Below are 22088 nucleotides of genomic sequence, written 5' to 3' on the forward strand. Positions count from 1 at the left end.
GTTGTGTGTCAGTGGGCATTGACGTCAGACCAAACCCACTCAGACAAACCACCAGGAATGAAGTTTAAGTCTGTAAAAAACATCGATCAGGGTGACAGTCCAGCAGCCTCCTTTTTGCTTGCTTGCCTGGTGCTCCCAGCTTCAGTCAGCTTCCTACTGGGAGGGCAGAGGATGCATTCTGGCAGGAATCAGGTTGTTCTCCCAACATGCCACAATTTGTATTGCACAACTTGTAATTCCCACTACTGCAGCTGAAGCCCAATGAAGCTTGGCCTATATAAACAAGCCTATATTATTCTTAAGGTAAAAGCACTACAGAAAATAACATTAAAAACATACTGGAACCTATACACAATCTAAGAAGAGATTGTCTCCTCCTCATTGGTGTTGGTCCTTCCAACCCTTCCCTAAGGATTGGGGCCCTCTGTGAAACAGAGGTCCCATCCGTTTGCTGAATCAGAACAAAAAACCCAGAGCCGGTTTAAAACCAGGCTATTTCTTCAAAAATCCTTTCTGTTCCTGGTCCCAGGAGAATTCTATCTGAACTAGTATTTGCCAACCTCGCTAGGGGGTGGCTTCAAAGAGCTGAGAACCAGAGGAATTACATCAGCATATCCACTCCCCCTAGAGAAGTTACATACAATCTCACAAGAACAATTGCATTTTTAAGACAATGGACCCAAAAGTATTAAACTCAATTCGGTAAGTTTTGTCCAGGACATTGTTACATCCATCACAGGTGGGAAGGAGGACCCAGCCTTCTATAGGAATTATGGAAGGATAAGCCCTCCCTGAGAAAGGATGTTTGCAGAGTTTTCCTCCTATAATTAGGCACGTGTGTAAACCTTCACAGGATTGAGGCTTAACTGCATGCCTGGGAGCGTCTCATGTGCATAAAGCCCAGCAGGTTGCATAGATGGTTGTGGGATTGGGGCTGCTGGGATGAGTATTGCTGATGAGTGGCTCTTTTAAAAAAATCGATAGATTTACACAACTCTCACTTTGACAACGTTTCGAGCTCATGCATTTTTTCCACACACACGTCCCACCCAGCCCAATGCCCTGCGCTCCTCCCGGCTGCAGCCCGCCTAATGCTGCCCCTGCCCTGCAATTTGCCTCCCTTTCCTGACAGAGGGAGGGCGCTAGGACCCTGGGGGAATGGGGTGCGCGGCCGGCGGTGGGCAGCGCGTTCCCCTCCGCGGCGGCAGGGGGCGCTGTCGGCCCGGGCGGCGGGCTTGCGGGCGGGCGGGCGCGGGGCGGGGCGGGGGCGGCGGCGGCGCGCGGCCCTGCCCCCGGCGGCCATGGCCCTTCCCGGCATTCCCTATGAGCGGCGCCTGCTCATCATGGCGGACCCGCGAGACAAGGCGCTGCAGGATTACCGCAAGAAGCTGCTGGAGCACAAGGAGATCGACGGGCGCCTCAAGGAGTGTGAGCGCCGCGGGGGCGGGGCCGCGGGGCAGCTGGGCGGGGGTGGCGAGCGGAGCGGCGCGGCCCGGGGCCCTGGAGTGGGGAGCGGTTCCGAGGGGGGAGGCTCTTGGCCCACTTGGGGCGGGGGGCCGGTAGCGCCTGTGCTGCGGCCGCTGGGTATCCTGGGAGGCTGGGCTGGGGGCTCGGGCCCTGATCCCGGCGGGGGGGTTGATCCCTATGGAATCCCCACCAAGGGGGGACATGTCCGGGCCCAAGGGTTCCAGCCCCCGCTCCCCCCCCCCATTGGTTATTAGGCAGGGAGGGGTTAGGCCCCTCTGAGCTAACTCTCTTCACCCAGGGGCAGGGATATAGGCGTATTGACAAGCGATTGAAGACCCTTGTTTTTGTGCTGGGCTTAGCCTAGGATACCTGGTCTGCAATCCAGAGATAATGGCTGGGTATCTGTTCTGGGATAGAGTTACTGCTATTAGCAAAAAGCAACGAAGAGTCCTGTGGCACCTTATAGACTAACAGAAGTATTGGAGCATGAGTTTTCATTGGTGAGTACGTATTAGGTATTCACCCACAAAAGCTCATGCTCCAATGCTTCTGTTAGTCTATAAGGTGCCACAGGACTTTTTGTCGCTTTTTACAGATCCAGACTAACACGGCTGCCCCTCTGATACTTGCTACTAGCAAGAATAGCTCATTGCCGATTCTCCTGTGTTCATTTTACCCAGAAACTGTTAAATGCAGTTATATCAGCTCCGCCAATTGTCTGGCTCTTGCACTTGGTTTCTAGTGGATTAAAGGCATACCAAACCCTTTTTTTTTTTTTTTTTAGTAAGGGAACAACTGAAAGAACTTACCAAGCAGTATGAAAAATCTGAAAATGACCTCAAGGCTTTGCAAAGTGTTGGACAGGTATGCAGTGATGACACAACTGTGTATGGCACTGTGCGGTAGGTGAACTGTGCTTAGCAAGTTATTACCACAGATGGATTTAAAATTGAAGGATATAAATGGGATATGATACCATAAGAGCAAATGTGTGCCATGGTGTGGTCTTTACAGGAGGTAAGTACACAGAGTAGGTATATTTTTAACAGTTGTTCCTGGTGTATGGGGCAATGAGAAAGAAACAGAGTAGTAGGCTTTTCTTATGGAGCAAGAAAAGGGAGTTGAAGGTTACGGGCAGAGAGAGAGAGCTGTGAATTTATGTTAAATGTTCTGTATACTAATATAATTTCATAGCTGTAGCTAATATTTGTTTCAATTTTTTTCATAGATTGTTGGTGAGGTTCTTAAACAGTTAACAGAAGAGAAATGTAAGTTCCCTAGGTGATGTGTTTTACTTTTTTGAAACCTCTGTTTTTTAAAATAAGCCAATTAAATTATGATTTTTTAAAAGAATGAAATAGAGCATTATTAATTAGACATCATTCTGAAAATACTGTATAATTGCTACTTGTTTTGCACCAGCAATTAGAGGGGTTAAAAAAAGTGTGATCTTGTTTTCTCTGTCTTTTTCTCTCTCTCTAGTCATTGTGAAAGCTACAAATGGACCAAGATATGTGGTTGGCTGTCGTCGTCAGGTAACTCTGCTTTGCTTGGATATTTTTAAATAGCTTGCTCCAATATTCAATTATACGTATTATAGTCATTTTTCTTGTTAGACTTTTAAAGTTAGCAAGTTCGTACTTCACTTTTTAAGCTGCGCTTGGCTAACAACATATAGATGTGGTGCTCTCTGCACCCTTGTGATAGGTAGTGATATGCCAGGAATGCTGGAATGAATTTTTGGGAATAATAAGGCAAAGCAGACACAGTCCAAGATGTTACTTTTTTAGTTTTTCAGTTTGATCCTTCTTATAAAGTTAAATATAAGCTATTAAGCCTATTCCAGAACCTCATTCCTTAAATGCAAGTTGATTTTGTGTGAGGGATGAAGTACCATCATGGGTCAGGAATGGTCAAAGCAACAGGAAGCATAGTGTAGGATGGGTGGGCAAACTATGGGCTGCTAGCTCCCACTGGGGCGCTGGGTTGAGGGCCGCACCACGCAGCTTGGCCCCACTCCAGCAGTCCGGCCAGGGTGCTGGCTTTGGGTCTGGACCACACGGCTTGCCCCTGCTCCGGCCAGAGCGCTGGGTTGCGAGCTGCACCATGAGGCTCGGACCCGCTCCGGCACTGTGTCCGGGATGCTGGGTTGGAGGCCGCACCACGTGGTTCACGGAAGCTGCAGCATGGGCCCGCTCCAGCTCCTACGCACTCCAATGGGAGCTGCAGGGGTGGTGCCTGCGGATGGGCAGCATGCAGAGCCGCCTGACTGCGCCTCCACATAGGAGCTGGAGCTGCTTCCGGGAGCCACTTGAGGTAAGCGCCGCTGAGAACCTACCCCCTTATCCCCCTCCTGCCCTCCAAACCCCTGACTCCCAGCCCAGAGCACCCTCCTACACCCAAACTCCTCATTCCAAGCCCCACCCCAGAGCCTGCACCCCAACCCCAATTTTGTGAGCATTCATGGCCCGCCGTACAATTTCTATTCCCTAATGTGGCCCTTGGGCCAAAAAGTTTGCCCACCCCTGGTGTTGGAAGACGTGGTCAGCAAAACTGCCTGCCCGAATTGCAGTGGTAGTAGAAACCACTAGATTCCCCTTGATCAGCTCCCTTCACTTGTCCGAGGGAGAAGGGAAGGTCACCATCTGAATCCTTGCTGAGACTAAACACTTTTTGTGTCATACCAAACAAGAACAATTACTACAGAAATATAGAATTCCATCACTTTGCTGGTTGAGTCAATTTCTAATAGAAAAATCTCTTGTGAAACTAGCTTGACAAAAGTAAGTTGAAGCCTGGGACAAGAGTTGCTCTGGACATGACCACACTAACTATTATGAGGTAAGCTTTTGCCACCAAGATTTTTTTTTTCTTTATGTGAAGGATAGAGTTGATCTAAATATGTTGCAGATATTACATATGAATAATAAATCTTGTACTGCTTTAAAAATTCTTCCAAATACATATATACATTATGGGCAAATACTTCCATGGTGGTCTAACAGATCTATGAGAGCTGATCATAATTTTTTGTTTGAAATTACTTTTTAATCAAAACAAACTTCTATGGGAAATGTCTGTTTTTGTCAAAGTTTGGGGAATTTTATTGAATTCCCCCTTCCCCCAAAGTTTCATTTTTGAAAAGTTTCTGACTGCTAGTCTTCAAGTTTTATTGCAAAGATAAAAAAAAATGTTTATTACAGAATTTTGAGGGAAAGTTTTGTCAATTTTTCACAGGGGAAACAAGCATTTGCCAATCAGCACTAATTTATTTAAATGATTGAGTATACAGTGTTTGCAGAATGAAAAGATAACATCGGTTTTATTAATACTCAAATGCTACAGGTACTTGCCAAGGGAAGTGGATCCATTGGTTTACAATATGTCTCATGAAGATCCTGGGAATGTTTCTTATTCTGAGATTGGAGGGTTATCGGAACAAATCAGGGAGCTAAGAGAGGTACTGAATGTTTAATTACTGAAATACGTACTGAATAGAGGTATCTGCTCTGAGGAAAAATTGTACTTCATGTTGTGCCAGGTGAGTTGAAAGGTCTAAAAAGTCTAATACATGCTATTTAAAGATGTTCAGGAAAGGTTTATATACTGATAGTTTTCTGACGGGATGGGGAGGGTTTTCCTTTCCATGCCATAAATGTGTAGATAATCATGTTATATCATGGTTTTTAATCTTAAACAATCATGAGACCAGATATTAAAGAATAGCATTATTTGCACCTTATTAACTTCATGTAGGAAGGAGAGCTTTTAGGACACTATTTAAAAATACTTTTTGATCTCCATTAATGTACATAGTGGTCAACATAGCCTCTGAAAGAACAGGGGCCTATACCAGATTGCAGATAATCTGGCTCTGAGGAATATAACGTGCACGTCTGCAATTCAGGTACAAGAGGGTGTGGAGTTGCAAATGAGATGAACATTGGGAGGCTAGGCGAAAATAGATGGGTTTGAAGGATGCTTCCAAGTCGAGGGGGTGTCATGAAGTAAAAGTGCAACACACGGTGGACGAGAACGACAAAGGGTCAAATTCTAGTCTTTGCACTAGAGTAACTATTGAAATGAGTTACTCTGGATATTCATGTGTATGACAGGGGGCAGAACTTTGTCCAAAGGAGCAAGTTACAGGAAGGTTTTAGACAAGATGTTGGAGAGATTGGAATAAGTTGTGCAGATCCTCATATTTAATCCATAAAACAGGCAAAGGAAAAACTCCCTGACAGCATTTCTATAGCTAACTCTTTCTGATCCTATATAAAGAGATTGTACTTGCTGGGATTAGTAGTGTCTTCTAGAGGAAAAGAATGAAGATGTTATTGGGAAATCCATACCTATATATTGTACCATAGCATCTAAGCATACAGTAAATAGTCAAGGATCTCCTTTAAAACTAAACACTACTTACCTGCCTCTTTTCTCAGGTAATAGAGTTACCGCTTACAAATCCAGAATTATTTCAGCGTGTGGGAATTATACCTCCAAAAGGCTGCTTGCTGTATGGCCCACCAGGTGAGTACACGTCTGTAGCTGCCTTTCATTTCCAGTTTTGAGTTCTGTCCATAATTAAGGCAGAATGAGACTTCGTGTCCATAAACCTATAATCTAAGTATCTGAATTTCAGTTCTCCTTAAAACAGTGGTCTCAAAACTTTTTAGGTTGCACCCCCCTTTCCCACATCCATGCCCCCCTGGGGCCAGGAGCGAGGATGCATCTCAGAGTGGGGGATGTGGACAGGGATAAGGGGGCCATAGCTGGGGGTGGGGCCAGAGCCCCCCTGGGTGTGGAGCCAGCAGCTGGGGAACAGGGACGGAGCTGGCTGGCACTCGCTCCCTGCTCTCTGTGGGGGGTGGCCTGGGCTCCAGCTGCGCACCCCTAAGTGTTCCTCCGCTTCACAGTTTGGAGGCCTCTGCCTTGCAAAATAATTAGTGCTGAGCTGCCCTCCTTGGAAACCTGTTGCTGTATTCTGTTGTACTTCTACCCTTGAAATATATTTCAGTCTGTAACTTTAGCGATTGGTCTACAAGTTGAACAGCTTCATTCTCTGTCTGTCCAGGTACTGGGAAAACACTACTAGCCAGAGCTGTTGCAAGCCAACTGGACTGCAATTTCTTAAAGGTAAAACGACGTCATTCTTTTCAAATAATGATAGTCCCTCTAGTTGTGCTTCAGTCTGTTTGTTCATGATACCTGTTCATTTTCAACAGGTCGTGTCTAGTTCTATTGTAGACAAGTACATTGGTGAAAGCGCTCGGTTGATCAGAGAAATGTTCAACTATGCCAGAGATCATCAGCCATGTATCATTTTCATGGATGAAATAGATGCTATTGGTAAGGCTAAGAACTCTAAGATGGCTAAAGTCTCTTGTGATTTATTTAATCCAGCTCTGAAGTAATAGTCTTGCTTTTCTTAAAAAGATTAATATGAAGTTGATTGTCAGGGAACCTTTCTGTGCGGAATGAACAGGGTAGAGGAGATCTCTCCTTTCAACTTGCTTCTGGAGCCCATTACAGCTAACTTAAAATGAGACCTGTTTGCATTTGATTTGGATCTTTGACCAAGATACATGGTACTCTTAAACATGCATTTAATTTTACCTAACACTTAATTTGATTTGTAGTACTTTAACATTTATTTAGCTCAGAAACCCTTTTGATCCTTTTAAAAAAAAAAAAAAAAAAGTACAAGTAACTTCCAAAGTTAATATATATTATAGGTGGCCGTCGTTTCTCTGAGGGAACTTCAGCTGATAGAGAAATTCAGAGAACCCTAATGGAGGTAAATGTCTAATATGTAATCTTTTCTGGTAAAGTGAAAAATAGATGTGCAAATCCATATATTATCCAGATTGTTGGAACGGCTGCTGTGCTAATGTCGTGTTTAAAAGTGAACTGAGATACCTCACTAAAAAAAAATGCAGTTGGAGATCCAAAATACATAGGCCATGGATTTGTATGTAATTAACATCAAAGTGATTTGAGAGCATTTATCTGCCAAGACTCAAGCTCAGGTGTAACAAGGTCCTCTGCCTGCCCTTCTTCCTGAGGCCCTCTGCTGCCCCAATAAAGCACAAAGAGGCTTCTCTTTCTGCAGCACCTGTGGCTTTATTTACACATTTCTCCCACCACCAGTGATATACTATATACAGCTTGAAGGCCTTACAATCTCCTCTTCTACCCAGACTCTGCCCTCAGCCCAGAAACTGACCTTCCCCTGACCATCTCCTCCTTCTGGCTGCCAGCCAGCCTTTATAGCCCTTGAACCCTCAGGTCCACAGGTGCAGCCAGTTCTAAAGGCCAGGCACCAGACTTCTCTCTAGCCCCAATCTATTTCCCCTGATTGGGGCTGGCTGAGCAGGAGTTAATTAGGTGCCTTTGCACCAGCAACCTGCTACATCAGGCCTTCTGTGCTTTGTCCACAAGAACTGACTACACCGACACTTAACGCACCTTGTTTAGGTGTTGGAGGATGTCATCTCTTTCAAGGGAAAAACCTCTTTGCAGGTTAGAGGCTTTCTGTTCAAAAGATATCTAAAGTTAACAACACACATTGTCATCAATTTGGGATAGTAAATACATTGGTGAACTAAGGTAATTGGAAATGGAACACTCGTGCATGTTAAGAGAATTAAAAACAAAACCCAGTAACACAATTCTTAGTAAGAATTCTAGGTCTGATTGGTGTGCGTGATCCCACTGGTCTGATTTATGTTTTCTCAGCCCAGAAAGAATGCATATTAAGCAAATATATCTGCCTCACTTGTAGTATAAAATAATCACAAAGAATAGAGGTGTGAGTTTTCCATAGCAGAACTGGATATATCTAATGAAGTGTCTTCAGGGATGATTGAATATTCTAGGGGCTGTTCTGCAAACATAGTTTGTGTGAATCATCCTATATTGAAAGTATAACTGCCAATCACTGGCTTTTAGTATTTGGAGGAAAAAAGAGAGAATGCAAGGTGACTAGAATGTTGCAATCTTCCATTTTTGAGCTGTTTTGTTCCTACTTTTTGTCCAATTTTTTCTTTTTTTAGAGTTTTCCTTTATGGAATATATGGGGAGCTGTGGTATTCTTGGATCATCACGGTTAAGAATCGAGTAGCATTGTTTTTAGAATCGTTTCCATCGATCCTTTTATCTGTAATGATCACTAGTGAAAATGAAGTGTGTGGAAGATAGTGTGAGCTATTTAGATTTATGAACATGTTAAGTTTTTTATAAAAATTCCTTGTTTTTTAAAAAAAGTCAATTTCCTCTAGTTATTGAATCAGATGGATGGATTTGACACTCTGCACAGAGTTAAAATGATCATGGCTACAAATAGACCAGACACTTTGGATCCTGCATTGCTGCGTCCTGGAAGACTGGATAGAAAAATCCGTGAGTTGACATCTTCATTCTTAAGCGAATGTGTAATTCTGAATTACCCTTGTTCACCCATTTTAATTAAAAAAAACCCCAACCCTCTCTTTTTAGATATTGATTTACCAAATGAACAAGCCAGATTAGATATATTGAAGATTCATGCAGGTCCTATCACTAAACATGGTGAAATAGGTAAGTACACGAGCTGCTTAAATATTTCTCCTGAGCGTAAAAGTGAGGGGGAAGGTGAATTGGTTACTGGTTACCCTAACACCACCTTCCCAAAAACGTTCCTCAGTATTTCTTAAATAGATCCCTTGGTGAACCTCACTTTGTAAAAATATGAGGGTTAGGGATGTAGTAGCCCTCCTAAATTTGGCTACGAATCAGAGAAACTGTCTGACTTACGTCAGGTTGGACTCTTTCCATTGTATAATGGAATGCCTTGCTGTAAGCAAACATTCCCATTTGTCAAAAAAAAATTAAACCTTAGAACCATATATGGGTCTGAGAACAAACAAGGGTATTTCTGTCCAAAAGGAATACTCTGAAAGCTATGAGCTATTGAAAAGTGGGTTTTACATGGAAATCTTTTAAATTACAGTAGTATTGCTGTTAGGTTGTGCTGTAACTGTGGCTTGAAAAAGAATGCACGTGCCATTAAGGAGTAGGGCAAATTTTATCTGGGACAGGGGTGGGAGAGGCAGCTGTACCGTGAAACTGACAAGATTCTGGTCAGTTATGTTACTGCAGACTGACCAGAATCTTCTTGGCTTCCCTCTGAGATTGCCTTGAGGAAATCTGTGAGAAGCAGCTGAGACACTGTGAAGTTATCAGGAACTTGGGGGTGGGGTGGAGAAGAGGACTTGAAAACAAGGAGGAAGAGAGACTGAGAATAGCACACCTCTTCACTACTGACGGAGGGCTTTTTCCCTGCCTGTTGTTTCCAAGAGATGTGAGATGGGAAGAGGAAGAGTCTCCCCCTCACAGGAAGAGGAGAGAGGAGCTCAGTTTCAGACACCAACTAGCTAAAGCTGATACAAAAGAGAACTGTGAAGTTGAATCCAGATAGCACCCTGAAAGGAACCCCAGCATACCCTTTTCAAGAAACCAGATAGGAGCATGAGCGGTACTAAGCTCTTTAGCAAGATACTGTCTAGTTCAGGGGTCGGCAACCTTTCAGAAGTGCTGGGCTGAGTCTTCATTTATTCACTTTAATTTAAGGTTTCGCGTGCCAGTAATACATATTAATGTTTTTAGAAGGTCCATTTCTATAAGCTATAATATATAACTAAACTATTATTGTATGTAAAGTAAATAAGGTTTTTAAAATGTTTAAGAAGCTTCATTTAAAATTAAATTTAAAATGCAGAGCCCCCCGGACCGGTGGCCAGGACCCGGGCAGTGTGAGTGCCATTGAAAATCATCTCACGTGCCGCAGGTTGCCTACCCCTGGTCTAGTTCTTGGACCCAGTGTGAGGGACACCTGTTTTTTGTATCACTGTCTGGTCAGTAGGTGTCAGACAGCTAAGGCTTGAGACGTAACTTTTTAAAATTCTTTGTGAAGATAAGTAATCTGCAAACTGTTTCCATGTTTGTGATCTTACAAACGTATGTAAATTTGTTAGACTAGAATGCCACTTAATTACGGTAATGATATAGCTACGGCTCGGGTGGAAATATTAGTCCCATGTTTTCAGATTCCTAACATAAAATAAAAATACCATTTCAGCTAATGTGTCTTGTGGTGTTCATAATGAAAAGGGAAACTATTTTGACAAGTTTTTGGTAAAAATCAGATTTGTGGTTTAAGATATTTGAATTTAAAAGTTATGGAAAAAATGGATTTGTTAATTCAGACACTCAGTATCTTGTATCCCCAACTCAAAACTGAATATGCAGTCAAAAATTTGCTGGAAATCTGAAATGCACAGAACTTGTGAACTTATACCCTAGAAACTGTAACCTAGCTACACACTTTAAGGGTGTGTAATAATAGAGGATAGTGCTTTTAACACCTTTTTTTTTCTTTAAAGCCCATTGGCCTAGGGGGCCAAGTTAGGGTTACTGTGGGACTAATAAATGTTGAAATTATTTTTATTCATATGCATCTAAATCTCAGCTATAACACTGATTTAGTGTACATCTTTTATATTTAATTCTGGTATATGTACGTTAAAATTAGTAATTTTTAAATAAAATAAACCCAGAATAATTATATCTAGATTTGTATGTTAATGGAGGAATGACATAGCTGGTAAATACAATCATCAGGGTAGCTAACTTTTTTTCACTAGCACTGAGAAGCAAAGTAGAGTGTTCAGGGTTTTTTTATAGCTGAAGTTGCACTACAATAGAACACATACTACATTGTACTTCTAGTTAATTGGCATTCTTGTTTTGTTAATAGATTATGAAGCAATTGTGAAGCTTTCAGATGGCTTTAATGGAGCGGATTTGAGAAATGTCTGTACTGAAGCAGGTAAGAGGCTCCTCACTCACTTGTATTCATTTGCTCGGTTCATTTTCATGTGCTGAATCTTGCTATAAACATTAAATATTCATGACTAGTTTCTCTGATCTGTTCTTAGTATAATAGATGAACATGAGGTTTGTAAACGTTTCATTGTTTTAAATGCATTCATTCTTGAGGGTTGTCTAGCATTTACATTTTTTACATCAGTGGCTGGAAACTTAGGTTAACATAATAGTGAGTTTCACTGGTAAGTTTCAAAGCACTTTAAAAATTGATCCCTTGAAACTGACATCGTGGTCAAATGCACACTGGAAAGGATCTTTATATATGCCCATACACCTTAAAAGTGTGGGGAGAAGTAGTAAAATGAAATTCCCTGAAACTGGATGAAAATCTGCTTTTTTAAAATATTTCTTTACGGCTTATACCAGTACAGAAAGTAGTACAGAAAATGAGTTTTGGGGAGATCTCTCCCCCCCTGCCCCCTTCCCCCATGTTCCTGCCTTACTCTTCTTGAGAAAATATTGTCCACTCAGGGCTTGTCTACACTGTGAAGCCATCTGGTATAGCTGTAATTGAATAATTATACTTCTATAGCTAAGCTGATATAACAGCCCTGTGTGGATGCTTCTTGCCTGAATGAAAGTGACTTTATTCCAGAATAATTACTCTGTTTCCAAACATGTCTGAGGTGCATGAAAAGAAATACAAAACTGATTAAGTTACTTGCTGAATCTCCATATTGAGTATGTAACTTTTAACTTTGATCCTTTATAATGTTTTTAATTATAAAGCGATGGATTTTATGGAATGTTTCAGTTCTATATTATTGCTGCTAGTAACACTAACTCTCTGTAAATATCTAGCAATTTCTCAAATTGTTCTTCATAGGTATGTTTGCAATTCGTGCTGATCATGACTTCGTAGTTCAGGAAGACTTCATGAAAGCTGTTAGAAAAGTAGCTGATTCTAAGAAGCTGGAGTCTAAACTGGATTACAAACCTGTTTAAATTAACCACATAGTTAATGATCGACTGCACAGAAGATATTGGATTAATGTATAGAAGAAAAGAAATAATGTACCTCTTGGCTATGATCTTATTACAAGTGTATGTATAACACCATAAGCAAGTAATTGATGCTTGTTACAAGTCAGTTACAGAAGTGTGTTCTGTACAGTTCTGAAAATGTGGCATTCATTGCAGCCCAAGTTAAGGAGCGAGATGTGTTCTCATAACAATTACTGTGTGAATTTATAAACATACCCAAATGGTTGAACTTAGCAAATTTTAAGAAAGTCAGTGCATTTCCTGGCATTTTATATCATTTTCCTTTAAACAGTTGAATAAAACTTCTTTAAGTCTTTCATATGTACCTCCTCTCTACCTCTTTAGATAAGAGCATTCATTATAATTCTTTAGGTACTTAAAGTGCTACTTATCTCTGATATTAATGATCATGTTCCGTTTGGGCATGTATTTTGATAAACAATCTATACAAAATTCTCTACTGGTAGAACTGGTGTGTCAGATACAATGTACCTAAAACACAAGTTAGGAAATGTAATCTAAGGAGCTCTTAATAGTGTGTAACAATTTCATGTTGCCTGTCCATGTGGAAGAGGGTCGGGTACTGTTTTTGTTTTAAGATTCTACTGTTGAAACTTGGAACTAAAACTTAATGAATTTTAAGCAATGATCATTTAACTAAACAATATTTGTTATAGCCTGATTTCGGTTAGCACAATTCTTTTCAAAAGCTTCATATATACTTCTCTGAAAGTGCCACACTCCTAAATGTTTGTAGGTAGCCTACACAGCCAAACGACATTTTGATTTTATGAAAACCATGTAACTCATGTTTAAAGAATAACAACAGTATCAGGGCCTCAATCTAGAACTACTAAAACTGTCAAGCAGGTCGGGTTTAATTTATTTTGGTTTAGATACCTTTGTAAAAACAGCTCTCCTCCCACTAGGCGATCCAAGTCACTTTTTAAAATATGTCTCTCACTCCACCTTCCAGATGTCATTTCTGTCATATAGCAACTGAGACTGTCCTCCATAAAATAGTAAGATTGTAGCATCTAAACAACACTGTTTTGGTAGTGGCAGAGAGGTATGGAATACACAGGGCCTAAGTATTGTTCCGCTGTGGATTGTAACGGGCCAGAATTTGGCCCGCTGCCTAATACCTCCACATGTACTGGGAACTGTTTACCGCAACTGCTAATTTGAGGAATCATTCAAGCACCATAAAAAGCTCTAACTCAGAAGCCAAGGAATGCTTTGTTCATGCAGTCCAGCACATTGCATCAATGTGGATTTTTTTCATTCCACTTTTGATGTGTGTAGGGAAACGTTTTCCATAGTGCTTGTATTTTACTTCAACTTTTAGGTAAATTTTACAAACATCACAAGAGTGATGCTTCTGTATGTATTAAGACTCCATTTTTTGGCCACTTCTGACTACCCCAACTCGATTATTCTGTGCCTATCCAATTCACAAACAAGTTAGAAGATTCTAAAAATTTTCTAAAGCCATGCCATTTTAGTTTGCCTTATGTGCTAGTACAGAATGAACTGTAGTACTATCCTTGTTAAAACCACACAAGAGCTTTTAATAAACTAGTTTAAAATACAGAACTACTACGATGCACAGGCAACAGTATTTTGATAAGTGGATACAACAAGCTAATGATTGTCATTACATATGGAAGAGCATGCATGTTTCTCTTGTACAGCATTACCTTGTCTATAGTGTCAGTGGTATAAATGTCAGTGTTAATTTATTTCCATCATGAAACCACTCTGAATAGGGCTAGATGTCAATATGCATGGTTAAATGCTGCTGTTACAGAAAGTCTGAATGTATTCAGAAACAATTAGATGAAAGTTTAATAAAATTGAATAGATCTACAGTCATCTTAGAATATATACAAATTTTGTTACATGAGTTTGGAGAGGATGAATGGGATAGGTAGAGAAACTGATTCCTAGATCATTACAATCTAACTAAAACCCTCTTATTAAGCTCAAGCTAAAACATAGTATATTACAAAGATCCATATATCTCTTGTGCATACAACTGAATGTCTGTTTGCTGTTTTTTCATAGATTCTAGGACTGGAAGGGAGCTCGACAGGTTATCGAGTCCAGTCCCCTGCCCGATGGCAAGACCAAATACTGTCTAGACCATCCCTGATAGACATTTATCTAACCCACTCTTAAATATCTCCAGAGATGGAGATTCCACAACCTCCCTAGGCAATTTATTCCAGTATTTAGCCACCCTGACAGTTAAGAACTTTTTCCTAATGTCCAACCTAAACCTTCCTTGCTGCAGGTTAAGCCCGTTGCTTCTTGTTCTATCCTTAGAGGCTAAGATGAACAAGTTTTCTCTCTCCTCCTTATAACACTCTTAGATACCTGAAAACAGCTATCATGTCCCCTCTCAGTCTTCTCTTTTCCAGCCTAAACAAACCCAATTCTGTCAGCCTTCCTTCATAGGTCATGTTCTCTAGACCTTTAATGATTCTTGTTGCTTTTCTATGGACCTTCTCCAGTTTCTCCAAATCCTTTCTGAAATGGGGTGCCCAGAACTGGACACAGTACTCCAGTTGAGGCCTAACCAGCGCAGAGTAGAGCGGAAGAATGACTTCTTGTATCTTGGTCACAACACACCTGTTAATGCATCCCAGAATCATGTTTGCTTTTTGTTGCAACAGCATCCCACTGGGTTGTTTGTTTTTTTTTTGCTAATACACTTCTACCCCGATATAACGCTGTCCTCGGGAGCCAAAAAATCTTACCCCATTATAGGTGAAACTGTGTTATATCAAAATTGCTTTGATCTGCCAGAGTGCGCAGCCCCGCACCGCTGGAGCACTGCTTTACGCCATTATATCCGAATTTGTTATGTTGGGCTGCGCTGTATCAGGGTAGAGGTGTAAGTTGTTTTCGTCACTTGTTGTTTTGGTCACTTCACTATGAGCAAACCCTCCCTTCAGCATTGAGGTCAGTTGACATATTTGGTTCCTGACTCTGAAGGAGAGAAAATAGGCAAAATTTGTTCAAGTGAGGTGGCAAGAGCAGAATACAGTAGAACCCCATTTGTCTGACTCTCCATATTCTGGCTCTCTGCAGCAACCAAACAGCCAGGACTCCAGGGGCAGAAGTGGGTGAGTTCTCCTGTGGCTGCTAGAGGGAGCTGCAGCAATGCACTTTCCCATTCCCTGGATTTTTGATTATCTGTTCTGACCCCAGTCTCAATTAGATCGGATAAATGGGGTTTTGCTTTAGTTATTTCCTTTTGCAGGGTAGTGCCTACGGGTAATGTCTCTGCTGCAACTATACACTCACAGCTGGCATGTGTCAACTGACTTTGGCTTGTGGGGCTCAGACTACAGAGCTGTAAAACTGCTACGTAGATGTTTGGGCTGAGGCTGGAGCCCAGGCTCTGGGACCATCCCCCTTTGTGGGGGTCCCAGAGCTTGGGCTCCAGTCTGTGCCTGAGTCAAGTTAGTTGCAATGTAGACATACCCCAAGAGGCCCAGTCATAGGCCAGGATGCTCCTGGGCTAGGTGCTGTACACGCAGTGAACAAAGAAACAATTCCTGCCCCAAAGAGTACAATCTAAGTAAAGGATGAGAAAATAGGTGAACATAGCTGAGATGGACAAGGAAACATTGAGCCCATGCTGGTCAGCATGATAGGCAGGGATCACAGCTGTCCGTTTGCCTGTTTATTTGTAGGCATAGTAGTAACTGTTTGAAGGAGAACAATGCTATAGCTTTGTGGATATTTACAGGGAGCTCCTCCCACAGATGAGGCAGCGCTGGGGTAAACACAAAGGGGAAAATTTAACAAATGAGTTATTCAGGCTGGTATCATTGGCTGATCAGAGTAGGAGTTGATACCTTTATAGCACATGAAATGACAGGTAGGTAATGATAGGTTGTGAAAGTGAGGACGAGTAGGTGTATGTATGGTACAGTGAAGAAAGGAGAGTCAGTGGTAGTACACAGAGAGGAGTGATGGTAAAAAGCAATCACTTAGGTCTTTTCAGCAACATGTTGAATAGATCTGTGAGGTAAGATTGCATTTGTCAAGGTCCGAGGACAGTAATTGAGATACAAGATATCGGGAGCCTGGTTGTGAGTTTTGCTGTGTGGATGGATAGGTAAGGCTGTGTCTTAGAGACACTATGCAGAAGAAATTGGGGAGATTTAGGGACAGCCTGGATGTGAGGACCTAGAGGACTAAGTCAAAGATGACACCCAGTTTACAGGCCTGAGGGATAGGATGGTGGTATTGTCCACAGTGATTGAGGTAGGCTGGCAGGAGAATATTAGGAGTTCTGTTTTTGGCATGTTGAATTGAAGCTGATGGCTAAAGATCAGAGATGTCAGATTTTAGTGTGGGCGGAAGGAGACAGGTCTGAGACAGCCCACAATGTATTACCTGGGCTGCAGGTTGAAAATCACCGCACCCAGCCCCTGCAGATCCCTATGCCCAGCACTCCCTGGCGAGAGACAGCTCCACAGAGTGGGGCCAGGGGCCAGGGCAGCTGTGACCCTGGACCCTGCTGCTTGGGGCCATGTGGCAGCCCAGACCCTGGATCTTGTTGTGCAGGGCGGACTAGCAGCTTGGACCTGGATGCGTGGCATCCAGCTGTGCAGCAGCCCTGACCCACACCCTGCTGTATGGGGCCAAGTGTTAGCCCTGACTCCGGACCCTGACCACCACCATGCTGCAGGTTGAAAACCACTGGTCAAGAGCATTGAAGGCAAGCAGGCAGGTCAAGGAGGATAAGGATGGTGGCAAATACTGCCTTGTTTCTTTGACTTCCCCCTCACCTGCCTGTATCCATCTTTTGTCTTATACTTAGTCCCTGCTCCAAAAAGTTTACAATCTAACTTTCTGTTCTGCTTCTAGAGTGTCTGATCCCATGGTGTTATGGTCCATGTTTAAGGCTCCTACAACATAACTAATGATAGAGGGGAGGCTCTGAGCTTTAGCCAGGGAAAGAAGCCACTAAAGTTGCAGTGGATTGCCAGGGGTCGAAGCCAGCTTAGAGTGGAGAAAGTCCAGACATGCATCCAACGAAGTGGGTATTCACCCACAAAAGCTCAAGCTCCAATATGTTTGTTAGTCTATAAGGTGCCACAGGACACTCTGCTGCTTTTACAGCCATTCTAGACAGTTTGTTCAATGAGGTTAGAGCTAAAGGGGGGAAGGGACAGGAACTGGAGAGGCAAGTGGGCTCTTTAAGCTGGGAGAACCTAAAGCACACTTGTACTGTGAGAGCCTGGGGAGAGTGCGGGGCAAGGGAGGGGATGAGAGGGGGCAGGAGGGAGATCAAGAGAGAAAGTCGCAGCAGCAAGTGGCAAGTTTGAGCGGCTCTTGTAGCCTGGAGAAGCAGAGAGCTGCAGCAGGGGAGGTGCGGGCTGGCCCGGGCCGGGTGTCGCGGCGGAACGAGGACCAGCTGCGGCTGCACAGCACCCCTAGCGCTCGGCAAGCACGGCTGGACTGGAGCTGGGTGGAGCGACAGAGCCCGGTGCCGCTGCAGCGCCCAGGGGCGGGCGGGAGGACAGTGCGGGCCAAGCCCGCTCCTCCTGGGACTGGCGTATGCGCTTCTCACCCATCCCCAGCGCGGGGCGCAGCCGGGGACCGCCCAGCCCGGCCTCTCCCCGGGGCACGGCCGGGGCCACACGGACCCAGCTGAGAGCGCGGCCAACAGGCTCCGCCCCCAACCTCTTCTTCCCTAGAGAGACCCCGCCCCCGGGCTCTGATCGGGCTGGGCCCCGCCTAGGCCCCGCCCCCGGGCTCTGATCGGGCTGGGCCCCGCCCCCAGGCTCTGACGAAGCCGGGCCCCGCCCCCGGGCTCTGATCAGGCTGGGCCCCGCCCCTAGGCTCTGACGAAGCCGGGCCCCGCCCCCGGGCTCTGATCAGGCTGGGCCCCGCCCCTGGGCTCTGACGAAGCCGGGCCCCGCCCCCGGGCTCTGATCAGGCTGGGCCCCGCCTAGGCCCCTCCCCTAGGCTCTGACGAAGCCGGGCCCCGCCCCCGGCTCGCGGGGGGCGGGGCGGGGACGCTGCTGGAGCGGCGCCCGGCGGGCGGGGAGCGGCGGCCGCGGGAGGGAAGCAGCATGGCGGCCGGGCGCGAGCCGCTGAGCGCGCCGCCGCCTGCCCCTCCTGCCGCGCCCGTGGCGGAGCCCGCGGGCCCGTTGCCCGAGTAGCCAGCGCCGCCCGGAGTGCGCCCGGCCATGGAGCTCGCCCGCCCGGCCTTCCCGGCGCTGCCGCAGGCCAAGGAGGACTCCGAGGTGAGCGGCCCGGCCGCGCGCTCGGGCCTGGGGACGGGGCGTCCCCTCCCCCCGCGCCACCTCAGGGGCCCGAGCGCCCCCTCCCCGCCCCCCGGCGCGGCCTTGTGTGCCCCGCGGCCGCCCCACCCCCGGGACATCCCCCCTCCTCTTCCTTCCCCCGTGGGAGCTCTGCTGCCCCCCCCATACATTAACAGGGGGGGTGCTGACCCATTGAACCCCCTTCAGCCAGGGGTGCGGCAGCCCCCCCATCGCGGGCCTAGGGACCCTCCCTCCTGTGCCTCCTAACGAGGAGACTTCTGTGAGGGGCCCTCCCGACCCCCTGCCGCTGGCTACTGAATAAACCTGCCCGCAAGGCCCTACCTGCCCGCAGGTGAATACGGCACCACCTAGGCACCCACCTCGTACCCCAGCCTGCCACTGAACACGGCGCCCTCTCCCCTCTCTTGGGATCACGAGGGACTTCCTGCCATCTGCTGCTGCCTGTCAGGTGGCCCGTTTTGATAGTGCGGGGCAGGACAATTGCCTGCTGCCTTATTTCTTAGACATCGAGGGGAGTGGGTCACCTGGAAATCCCCTCTCCAGGTGTGTGCAATTTACTGAGTGCCATACAGTAGAAACAATTGGGTGCTCCTTGGTTGAGGAAATATTTTTAGTGTTGAAGAGCTGTGAGTGCCCTGCAGTTTAAGACAGGTGGCAATATCGGCTAAGAGGAGACTATTCCCTGTGTGGTGTCAAAAGAGCAAGGTCAGTTTGGTGTTTGATTTCTGAATGTGGCTTAAATCTGTAGTGCCAGTCTTGGGTACGGGTAATGTGTTTTCATATGTTGTAAAGAGGCACAAGTGTGCACCTTTTGATAATGTCATATAGGTAGGGCCCTACCAAATTCACAGTCCATTTTGGTCAATTACAGTGTCATGGGATTTTAAAAATTGTAAATTTCATGGTGTTGCAACTGTAGGGCTCCTGAACCAAAAGAGGGTTGTTGGGGGAGGTTGCATGGTTACTGTAGGGGTCGTGGTATTGCCACTATTACTTCTGTGCTGCCACTGGTGGCAGCACTGCCTTCAGAGCTGTATTGATGAGAATTATTGTTGCTTGCTTGTTTTGTGTTATGGTAAGCTATTTGCAATACCTAATTTATTATATCTATTTTCTTGTTTTGGTACTATTTCTTTATTGCCCTTTCCATACCAGGTTTGGTAACTGTCTAAAATTTTAGAGACATTCTCAAACACAATTATAATATAGTTTGCTTCTGAACTCAAGTTACAAGTTGTGTTCCCAGCGGACTGCAGGGTAGCCAGTAATATACCTGTTTGTTTAAACAAGATATCTGCCCACTTTAGAGCACCCATGCATGTTGCCAAAGCTGTGTCCAGAAATAGTTAACCAGAATTATGTGTTTTGACATTTTAAACCTCAATTTTAGCTAGCATTTTTTTGAAAGGACACTGGGTAAACCTATTTTGAAAATAAATCATTGCTAATGTTACAGCTATTTTAGTTAAAACTGAAATTATAAATCTATTTTACTTCTCTGTTTGCATTTTTCAGTTTAGATAATGAAAACAGACTAATCCCTTATAGTTCTCATACGTTAACATGATGCCGTAATGTTAGAGCTGTAAATGTGACAGGAAAAAAGTTGGAAATATTCTTTTTAAATTGTGAAAACACTTCTATTGATCACAGATCTTGTAAATGTTTTTACAAAATGTAAGTTGTCTAACTTGAATCCCTTCAGTCCCCATTTGTGGGAAGGCATAAAGACTGTAATACTACTGATGTTAGAAAATATTTTTATAAAAGTAAAGCAAATTGACAAGGAGAAGCCTAAAATCATTTGTGATGCTATAAAGTCCAATGTTTAAAATATGCTTTGGAAAAGCAAATGAAGTAAATTAAATTTGTCCAGTCCACAACAACAAAACAATTCAGTGAAAGCTGAAACTTAGTCTCTTATACATTGCCACAAGAAGGTAGATTAGTACAAGTAATATAACAATGCATAATTTTTGAGACTCCTGTAATACCTAAGACTAGTATGGTAGGTTAAGTAACCATAAAATACCACGGTTTAAAAATTATCAAGAATGTTGGGAATGTCATCTGATAGGAGCGTCAGTATCGTCACCCTGAGTCACAGTGGGTACTACTTTCTGTAATGTAAGAGTTCTTATTCTAGTTCATTTCTCTCTGCATAATATCCAAGAGTAAAAATCAACAGGCCAGTTTTCTGGTAAACAATTTATTTGGGATGACCCTTCCAGGCTGCATATTGCAGCCACTAGCCTTGGATAAAGATGCCTTTCAGAGTTCATCACTGCCATCCTTCAATCAGCTAGAACAGGGGTTGTCAACCTTTTGCTTTCTGAGCCTTCCCCCAACATGCTATAAAAACTCCATGGCCCAATTGTGCCCAAGAACTGGTTTTCTGCATAGAAAAGCCAGGGCCAGCGCTAAGGGGTAGCAAGCAGGGCACTTGCCTGGGACCCCATGCCACAGGGGGCCCCATGAAGGTACATTGCCCAGGCTTCAGCTGTAGTCACAGGGGTTTCAGTCCCATGTGGTGGGGCTTTGGCTTTTTGCCCTGAGCCCAGCGAGTCTAATGCTGGCCCTGCTTCGTGGACTCCCTGAAATCTGCTCGCACCTGCCCTGCCCCCTGGGAGCTCTGGACCCCTGGATGAGAACCACTGAGCTAGAAGGCTTCAATTAAGAAACACAAGGCAGCATTTACCCCTACCTGCTGGGGTGAGGTTAAGTTCATCATGCCTCCGCAGTATTTGTAGTCTGCTACCTTTTCCAGTACTGGAACTTGTAATTGCCTCTCTCATCTGAGCGCCCACAGCCATTACTGGGATGACTCACGTTTTCTGATTTTTCTTTGTATTTACTTTAATTGAATGAACTTGGTGCTCATGCAAAGGAGGAGCTCAATCAAGGTCTCCAGGTAGACACAATGTAGGCAGGCAGGTGCTGTCATCAAGCTTCTGCCACACATCTCTGCCAGCATACATCAGTCCTGGTTTGCATTATCTCCACTGTTCTGTGCTGATGCACAGACTGCAGTAATGCTAAATTGTGCAATTTTGTGACATGAGCTAATAAGGTCTCAGATGAGACCACTTCTTTACCATTTTCCGCTTGTACTCTGATTAGATTTTAAAGCCATATTTCCAGCTCTCAGTGCCACTGAGGTTCCTATCGAGAATGTCTTTCTCTCTCTCTCTCTTTTTTGCATCTTGATACATACTAGAAATATATCACAGGTCTGGCAAAGCACATCTGGTAAATGCTGTGAATGTGTGTTAACAATTATAAGCATTTGTTTTATTATGGATCAATAATATTGAACATGTCAGAGCTTTTTGAATAATGATTTTACATTCTCCAAAATAATTTTAAACCTTAAACTCTCATGCTTTTTCAAACCCCACC

General features: G+C 44.3%; 2 protein-coding genes across 4 annotated transcripts in view; both read left to right on the top strand.

Moving 5' to 3' along the window:
• The first annotated feature begins 1282 nt into the window (after positions 1-1282).
• PSMC6 (proteasome 26S subunit, ATPase 6) lies at positions 1283-14253 on the top strand. Its single transcript, XM_030562909.1, has 14 exons — positions 1283-1428; positions 2252-2331; positions 2696-2735; positions 2950-3002; positions 4241-4308; positions 4813-4927; positions 5910-5997; positions 6542-6603; positions 6693-6816; positions 7203-7264; positions 8748-8868; positions 8965-9045; positions 11264-11335; positions 12221-14253. Exons 1-14 carry the CDS (start codon positions 1302-1304, stop codon positions 12337-12339), a joined length of 1212 nt encoding a protein of 403 aa, XP_030418769.1. The 5' UTR covers positions 1283-1301; the 3' UTR covers positions 12340-14253.
• A 4292-nt stretch (positions 14254-18545) lies between these two features.
• Positions 18546-22088, top strand: part of STYX (serine/threonine/tyrosine interacting protein) — a 29462-nt gene continuing 25919 nt past the window's right edge. The window contains exon 1 of one of the 3 annotated variants that reach the window (XM_030562910.1): positions 18546-18650. In XM_030562910.1, the coding sequence (XP_030418770.1) occupies positions 18594-18650 (57 nt within the window). In that variant the 5' untranslated portion in view covers positions 18546-18593. Of the gene's footprint in view, positions 18651-19129; positions 19395-22088 lie in introns of those variants that run through there. The other 2 variants (XM_030562913.1, XM_030562911.1) reach the window with 2 other exon arrangements.

The sequence above is a fragment of the Gopherus evgoodei genome, chromosome 4 (assembly GCF_007399415.2).
Source record: "Gopherus evgoodei ecotype Sinaloan lineage chromosome 4, rGopEvg1_v1.p, whole genome shotgun sequence".
Classification (NCBI taxonomy): domain Eukaryota; kingdom Metazoa; phylum Chordata; order Testudines; family Testudinidae; genus Gopherus; species Gopherus evgoodei.

Excerpts from the sequence above, each read along its gene's own strand:
- PSMC6 (XM_030562909.1), top strand. The coding sequence starts at position 1,302 with ATGGCCCTTCCCGGCATTCCCTATGAGCGGCGCCTGCTCATCATGGCG. Across the intron at positions 2,332-2,695 it reads CTTTGCAAAGTGTTGGACAG|ATTGTTGGTGAGGTTCTTAA; the intron begins GTATGCAGTGAT and ends TTTTTTTCATAG. Across the intron at positions 9,046-11,263 it reads CACTAAACATGGTGAAATAG|ATTATGAAGCAATTGTGAAG; the intron begins GTAAGTACACGA and ends TTTTGTTAATAG.